At 33.0% G+C, this 8,917-nt stretch overlaps 1 protein-coding gene across 7 annotated transcripts in view; it reads right to left on the bottom strand.

The window, feature by feature from the left end:
* Positions 1-319: 319 nt before the first annotated feature.
* The window catches only part of LOC106871698 (sodium-dependent neutral amino acid transporter B(0)AT3), an 89,231-nt gene continuing 80,633 nt past the window's right edge, over positions 320-8,917 (bottom strand). For all 7 annotated transcript variants that reach the window (XM_089355944.1, XM_089355936.1, XM_014918307.3 and 4 more), the window contains 5 exons: positions 7,304-7,500; positions 6,724-6,931; positions 4,613-4,772; positions 2,076-2,238; positions 320-1,055 (listed from right to left, as the gene is read on the bottom strand). In XM_089355944.1, the coding sequence (XP_089212070.1) occupies positions 753-1,055; positions 2,076-2,238; positions 4,613-4,772; positions 6,724-6,931; positions 7,304-7,500 (1,031 nt within the window). In that variant the 3' untranslated portion in view covers positions 320-752. The remainder of the gene's footprint in view (positions 1,056-2,075; positions 2,239-4,612; positions 4,773-6,723; positions 6,932-7,303; positions 7,501-8,917) is intronic.

Here is an 8,917-nt window from a genome sequence, read left to right as displayed (position 1 = left end):
AACACCTTGCAACAAAGCACTTTAAATTGTCGCATATAAATGGAAGCGAAATGTATGTATATATGCATGAATGTGTGTATTTATGTTTATATGCACTCACGTTTATGTACGTTCACTTCCAATTTGACTCAGTTCCAGAAAAGTAAAATGTTGGAGCAAAATGCAAATGAATGGCATCCGAACTATGTGCGTAATATTATATACAAATGCTCGGAATAAATATAAAGTTTTACAGACAGACAACAGTTTGTAACATCCATGTTGGATTCAGTTTAACCTACAAAAGGAAAAGTAGTCTATGAAATAGAGAAGACCATAATGATAGAAATTAATGTATTTAATATCAAAATAAAACGGTTTTCTTACATTTTGTTACATGGCATATAAATATCTCAACAATAGAAATAGATTGATGTTGATAAAATATTGAGACTGTGCTTAAGATCAGTCCCAATTTGGTAGAATATTTATCAGAAAAGTATAAAATTATTTGTTCTGAATACAGTATCGATTTATTATCCAAAATAATGTTGAAATATCACAAAGCGCTATTCGTTTCAGAAGACGTTATCAATGACAGAAATGAGTAAAACATCTCATAAACTTTAGAGATTGTATAGGAATGAACTCAGTAATCTAAAACAAAGAAAAGCCTAATAAGGTCAATGTACATCATAAAATATCCATCAATTGTTTTCCCTGATTCAACCTACCGAACACAATAGAGTTTTAAAACTAATTATACTTGCATTTTATATAAATACTAAATCCATTTGCGATTTGTTTTTATTAGTGAATTCTGACTCGGTGGTCGGTAAATGTTTTTCAAACCTAAAAAGAATTTTCTTTTCCCATTCTTTAGGGATATATGTCGTTAATTTGCGCTCCAACTGTATTAATTCACGAGGAAAATAAGCCGGTACTTCTTCACGCCAACTAGATGGCTTTAACCAACGGATCAAGGCAATTAGCGGAATCCCCAAAATGGAAAGAATAATTATGAGTGCTGCCACGAATAAGCACCAGCCTGGCCAAATTGATTTCGATAGACTCCCCTGTAAAATAAAGCAATTTATTATATTTGAAAGATATAAAAATTGAAATTTTTACATTCTATTCAATTTATTGTCAATACTAAAAAGAAATTTTAATATGCATTTTATCTCTTAAAATAGTAATTGGGTAAGATGCCTGGCGAACGTCCAAGCGATTAACTCCTCAGTGTTGAGCAATATTTAGTAATTGTGCTAAACAGTAAATGCCTCAATTACAAAGTAGAAGGAGTGGCAGCAATATCATGTATCTGATGAGTTTATAATTACCAAGCGGTTCTCATTTGAAATTTAAGGGAAATTGACGTATATTTATAAAATAGATACATCCATTAACACTTAACGTCTTGAAAAGTAGCATTAGTACTTTCGATACTTTCGATAATCGCTGGTCAATAAAATTAGAATATGGAAATGAAAATTCCATGTTAATCTAAATATTAAGTTTCTTATGTGTTGCAAAATTACCAATGGTTGGAGAATAAATTGCCGAATGTAGGCTGGCTGTCAGAAATAGTGATTTAATAAATATATTTATTTGTATACGGCTCTAATATCATATAAAATAATAACATTGATGTTTCGTGATCGAACGCGTGGGTTTTACCCAAATCTTAGAAATAAGAGAAATGAAAAGCTCCTCTTGGGAATCAAATTCGGGATTCAGACTGAGTTCACCAACTGCTCGCGTTTTTGGGTACCCTCATTAATAGATGCACGTCATTAAATACACGCATATCCATCAGATGTAAGCTTATCTTCCAACGAAGAAATATTTTGACCATATTACAGTTGTACCTCTAAACACTAGCGTCTGAGATTGTGATATTGAGGAAATGTAAGCTATCTGTGAGCTCAGTTTGCAATATATTCTTTGAATTCCCAGTGAAAACAGTTTCACTTATTTAACGCCATTGATTTCTCTTGGAAAATATTACAAACTTTATCTAACTCCTCAAATAATTCAATAAGCATTAGTTATAATAGTCGTAATATTACAATACACAAGTGACAATGTCTTACCGTCTCTCTGTGCCAGACATCGTACTCTTTCTCATCAGTAGTAAGATTGATAATAAGAATAACAATAAGAAAAATAATAATTGCAGGACAAATGAATTTCCAACAAAACATCAAATAATAATTTGGTCTATGACCCGTCATAAGTTCGATGTCATTACTGAACCTGCAAAAGAGGATTTAAAATATAATTCAAGATAGTGTGTGAAAAATATGGATTCACTTGTTAAGTTTATTTGTTTATCAATAAACCTCTCCAGCATGGCCGCAGCCAAATGACTGAAACAAATAGAATTAAAAGAAAAAGAACTAAAATGAACAGTTAAGTTAAATTATCTAACGAGAGGGTGAAGGTTTCACATTTTCCTCTTTGGTGAAGAATCAGCAGGAGTTTATAGGGAAGTATAACACTGTAAAAATCTATAAATCTAAGAATGTTCCAAGAAGCTAATAATATCTTGGTTGTGCTGTGTAGTACTATGTTTGCATACGTAGCCATAATTCAAATGTAATTTGTACTGCTATTTATTATATCTACATATGTGATAAGTATTACATTGTATTTTGTAATACTAACTTTTATATCTTAATTTTAGCCAATAGTTCTGTATAGTTTGTACTACTAATATTTACTCATGTTTGCATAATTTTCATTATCTTTTCCAACAATTATGAAAACTGTAGAATTTATTAGCCATGATCTGTTCAGAAATACAAAGAAACACTTACAGCGCGTTCGAACTCACTTTTGTACATGTAGCAACTTATCTATTAAGCCATTCCGTCCCAAAAAATAACACCAGGTACATGTATATTAGATAAGAGAGGTGAGATATCAAAAGCAATAACGCGTTAGATTGAATGTCTACAATATTTAGTTTCATCTCTCTATGGTCTTTAAGGACACAAAAAAGTTAAATGGTTTTGCCATTTTATTCTTACCGTGTCGTTAAAATAGATACATGGAATAGACAGAATTTACTAATCTCACACCTACACAAACGTTCTCGTGTCTAATGATAAAACATCTGTATCTTAGATTATCTTCAATATAAATTTATGGAGGGGGATCAAAGCCAACCAAGTATTGAAGAATCAATGGCTTGTATAATTTCAGCCATGCAATTGCGCATCCGCTTGTCCAAGACCTTCAACTCTCAGTAATGTAGTTCAGCTAATTTTAAGCAAAAGTACCATCATAAAATCAACTAGTGTTAAATAAGGAGGGGAATAAAGTTGAGTACATGCTCAAATTCTGCATAGAATTGTATTTTTTTCTATAGGTGAACATATTGCTCTCTGCTAAACAAGTTTGCTTCGCAATCGCGTAGTTTTGGATCCACTCCCGTTTCATGGTACCTTCATGTCTGTATGTGTGTGTGTGTGTGTGTGTGTATACACATACATACATACATATATATATATATATATATATATATATATATATATATATATATATACATATACACAGACAGAATGAAAGACATTGTTTATACATATTTCGATCGAATGTTGACATTCATCAATTTTGCCTATCACCATCTAAACGAAACGGGTTATACTTACATTCCTTGAACACATTACGACCGATAGTTCTATGCTTTTGAAGATCTGTGGGAAAAATTCCTTACTTTAAAAAAGTAAGGGTTATTTACGGGAATGATATATGGCCGTAAAATACTACTTCGAATAACTCTCCGTCCAGTTAAAGATAAAATATTTATTTCTTTATTGCTCACAGGGAGCTAAACACAGAGGGGACAAACAAAGACAGACAAAGGGTTTAAGGTGATTACATTGATCTCAGTGCGTAACTGGTACTTAATTAATCGATCCCGAAAGGATGAAATACAAAGTCGACCTCGGCAGAATTTGAACTCAGAACGTAACGGCAGACGAAATACCGCTAAGCATTTTGCCTGGCGTGCTAACGATTCTACCAGCTCGCTGCCCTATTAATGATGAAATATTCTTTTCTTTACTCTAGGCACAAGGCCCGAAATTTTGGGGAGGGGGCCAGTCGATTAGATTGACCCCCCAGTACACAACTGGTACTTAATTTATCGACCCCGAAAGGATGAAAGGTAAAGTCAACCTCGGCTGAATTTGAACTCAGAACGTAAAGACAGATGAAATACCGCTAAACATTTCACCCAGCGTGCTAACGATTCTGCCAGCTCGCTGCCCTATTAAAGATAAAATATTGAAAAACCTCTGAATACACAGCTTTTACATAGAGATCACAAACCCACAGGTTACTCATTTATGAAAAATCGTAAACCCTTGTGCTTATGCACATGCAGAAACGCTCACGCAAGCGCATAAACTCACGTGCGCGCGCACATACTCACTCTCTATCTCGCTCTCTCTCTCTCACACACACACACACACACACACATACACACGCATATGTGCATGTACGATCGTAAACATAACCGAGGCGTTTGCCGTTAGCTCTGTCCACTTCGGTCACAATCTGTTTTAAACATGATGGTATGTATTTAAATATTGTTGAGGAGAAAAAGGTGTTAAAGTCGTACCTGTATAAGCCATATATATAAGAGATCGTAATGATTTCTGCAAATACTATGATCAGTAACGGAAGTCCAGAAACGTACTCATCAAACAACACAAATATATAAGGTCCAGCTTGATTGGCAAATACAAATGACAGCAGAAAAGAACTCAGGCAGAGACAAGCTGCAAAATAAAGGAGTAAAATATTATTTATAGGAATGTTGCTGCTAAAGAAACTAGCTTTCGTGGAATAATTCATATTAATCAAGTCTGTTTTGGCTAAGGTATGATAGCGGAAGCAAGTTATTCAAGTTGATAACATATTGCATTAACTAGTTTTTGATGATGGATTCAAATCTTTTAAAGGTGTATTATTGTGTTTCTAGACAGAAAATTTATGCATCAGATTAGTTCCCCTAATACTACGAAGAAGTATTAGTTCATATAGTAATGCTCAACTTCAGACTACCATTTTATCAAAACTCATCAACTGATTGCGACATGCGGATGGAAGTGTCTGCTGTATATTAAACGCACATGGAATGGCATCTACAACCATGGGGACAGCATCTTAAGTTACAAGGTAATTCAACATCCATGTTATTCTGCTCATTAATAAAGTTTTCTTTTTATTTTGTAATTTTTTTTCTAGTCTCATTCATATGTGTTTCCTTTATAGGAACGAGACTTCTGTCTCACATTATTTGTTAATTGACAAAATTACTTGCATGCTTCTGTCAAATTATAACAAATCTGTTCATATTCAGACACATTCGTCGTAGTATGGTCAGGACACTTAATTCAAGTTCACCAAACTGTCACGAATAACTACCTACAATATATGAAGTTGTTTACAGCATAATAACGTTTTGAAAATTTAGATATTATATCTCATGCACAAAAGTAGTGCTATTAACCACCAAATCGCGCGACACCCAATGATGTTGCTATCACACGCTGGAATAAATCAGAAAATCTTGGTTAATGCAGTTTACACGAGAGCTTAAGATATTTTATAAAGAAAATACTCTAAATTATGAATGGAGCTTGCAATAGATACATAATCATAAATACATCTGTCCTAAGCAAATTATGCGAACGCCTATGTTACTGTGTTTATAGTGACATTACAAACTGAAGCAGTAGACAGTATAACATCCTTAATATTACTAGATATTAATTCAACTGAATGCTGAAGTGTTCCCTCATGATAAATTGATGTCAAGCAACATGACAGAGCATGAGTTGCATATTTTGTTCACTCTGATTTTCAGGCAATAAAATTTTGTCCTGAAAATTTGGAATGAGCTGGATTCCAACGATCTGAATTTCACTCATCTCTTTTAGTTTACTTTTTGCTGATGTTGCATTTTTTTTTTTTTACCTTGTTCTTAATAAAATAGTTTGAGGTTGGAGATAAATTGATTTGATTTGATGAAAGAAACGTTGCTACTTGTTATAACGACGAAGCTTTTTCAATTTACTGAAGATTAAGCTTTTATGAATGTTGGTACTTTTTTCTTTACGGGGTGTTATATTGTAATTCTTTAGTATGTATCTCTTTATTTTTGTGACCTTATTGTTATTTAATTCATCTTTGCTCTCATTCTTTCAAGGATGATAAAATAAAATTTGGGCCTTGTGCCTAAATTTGAATCCATTACTCTATGTTTCCCAGTGTGTTTGTCTTCCACGTTGTTTAGATTTTGATCTTAGCATAAGTAAATATGAGGGAGTTCATTCATTCCTTTGTAAATACAATGGTTATTTCATACTATTTCGTTTAACCTTACGATATTAATGTTAGCATCTACTTCCATCAAGTCTTCTAGGCAAGATTTGATTTATATTATTGTTGCTATAAGGTTATCTTTGGGAAGGTCTTCCGTTGGTTGATAACAAGTTCTAGTAATCCTAATTCTTCTAACTATTTTCATTTTGAAATAATTATCATGTAAATAATTTACATTTGAGGTCTTCCCATTGGTAGTCTATATTGTAGTTCTAATTAAGCAATGGTCAAGAGAAGACGAGATGATGGTCACGAGTGAAAAGCATTTGATGATAAATCTGTTTAATCAGGGTCAACCAGTTACAAGGACAATAATCAACTTGTAATATATAATCAACTTACCCGATAACATAGGAGGATATTTACGGAGATCAGGAATAATATCCAAGTCAAGAATCGGAGTTACTACTCCTTCAAGCGTTGCAAACATACTGTCAAGTCCAATGGTCAGTAACATAAGGAAAAACAGAATTGACCATATTGGCGGTACAGAAAATTGATTTATAGCTTCCGTGAAAGCAATAAATGTTAAACCTGTACCAGATGCTGACTGGAATATAAACAAATATATTGTTGGTATTCAAAACTATTACTTCAGGTACACAAAAACGTTAGCTGTTCTACAATTTATTTATTTCATACAAAAGTTTCATTTAAGTTAACATAACTGCAAATATTGAAATGGTAATTTCTGACGTTCGTTGAAATTAAAAACAAACCCAGTCTCAAATCTCTACTTGTATTGAACATTTACAAAGGATGCTAAAAATTAGCAGAATTCCTAAATAACAATTATGCAGGTGAATACTGAGGGCGTATATTCATCTTTGATGAATAAAATAAAGATGCATTAAAAGAAAATTAAAATACAGCAGAAGTAGACAGAATTTACCATGACAGAAACGAAAGACATTAACTTTACCTTTAAAATTTCTTCTTTAAAACTGCAAGTAGTAATATTAGGCATCACTACTGAAGTAACTTCTCCATTTGGTGAGGAGCTAATATTAACAAGTGTTCCAGCAGGTGGTGGAATCACATTTGTGTCATTGAATAATGCCATTAACTCGTGGTCACGAATTTCTTGGCATAATTCTAAACGTTTAGTGGCCTTAAAACCTTCGTAAAAATAAACACATAAATTAAACAAAGAAGATCACATCTGTGTATTTTATAAATCTATGATATATTAGCATTTATTGTATATTTACTTCTCTGACGATATGGAAAGAAAGTGTTTTGAGGGGACATGATAATAAATTACCAGTTCGGTAAGCGGTTTCATAGAAATTTGGACTGTAAATATATTTTCTGTATGCCTTAGTTCACCTCGCTATTGAACATAGATAATTAATTATCTGAATAATACTTTCAATAGAACGGTGTTCGAACAAGAATATGCCCTTCTTAAGAGTTGTTTTTTTTAAGATTTATTCAAGACAGGAATCAATCAATATTTGTTAGCATTACATTAACAGAAATATTACAAGGAAAAGCTTAAGGCTTCAACTACAACTGGTCAATGCGTTTTTTAATCTATGTACTGCTGATTTCTTAGACAGACAGTTACAATCAATAGCATATGAAATTAACAGGGTGTGGTATGAAACTAAAATCGAAAATTTAGGTCGGTGTTCAACTACTTTCATTTAGACTAATCCAAGTTCGTAATTGGGCTATAAGTCAAATAAATCAACTCCTGGGATCTTTTCCTTTTGGCCGACACATAAAAAAATAATTTTCTGTAACTAAACACTTTCAAATTTCGTATACTGGTAGAATGTGTCATTTAAAATATCATTTACTCTTGGCGTTTTTAAGAAAATTCTTTATTTTCGAAGTTATTTCGTGTTAAAGTTGTCGTATTTCGGTAATTTCAACCAATCAATGACGTCTATTGAGGCGAAAACAATTACTGCTGTGGTTCGTCAACAAGACGTTCCGGTGGTGTATATTTAGTTTGTCACTGTTATTTCTGGTATATTTACATTTGAGATACACGTGTGTATAGCTTAATCAATTCAGTTATTAGTTATTTTAAACAAATTTTTCAGTTTATTTTGTTTGTGAAAGTATTTTCGTTTTGTTTTAGCGTTTTCGAAATTGCCTATTTCGGGATCTTTTCCCTTGAATAAAATTACTGCCGTTGTTCGTCAACAACAACTATCGGCGGTGTATATTTCGTGTGTCACTGTTATTTATGACATCGTTCGTGCGTTTGTACTGGTTTTAGCTTTAGGGTTTTAGAGTTATGGTTAGGGTTTTAGGGTCAGGGTTAGGGTTTTAGGGTTATGGATAGTGTTTTAAAGTTAGGGTTAGGATTTTAGGTTAGGGTTACGGTTTTTGGGTTAGGGTTAGAGTTTTAGGGTTAGGGTTAGGGTTAGGGTTAGGGTCAGGGTTAAGGTTTTAGGATTAGGGCTAGGATTTTAGAGTTAGGGTTAGGGTTAGGGTTTTTGGGTTAGGGTTTTTGGGTTAGGGTTTTTGGGTTAGGGTTTTTGGGTTAGGGTTGGGGTTTTAGGGTTAGAATTAGGGTTGG

Source organism: Octopus bimaculoides, chromosome 1 (genome assembly GCF_046866305.1).
Source record: "Octopus bimaculoides isolate indiv1 chromosome 1, ASM4686630v1, whole genome shotgun sequence".
Taxonomy (NCBI): domain Eukaryota; kingdom Metazoa; phylum Mollusca; class Cephalopoda; order Octopoda; family Octopodidae; genus Octopus; species Octopus bimaculoides.
Note: the sequence above shows the minus strand (reverse complement) of the source record. Positions and strands in the feature narration are given on the sequence as shown.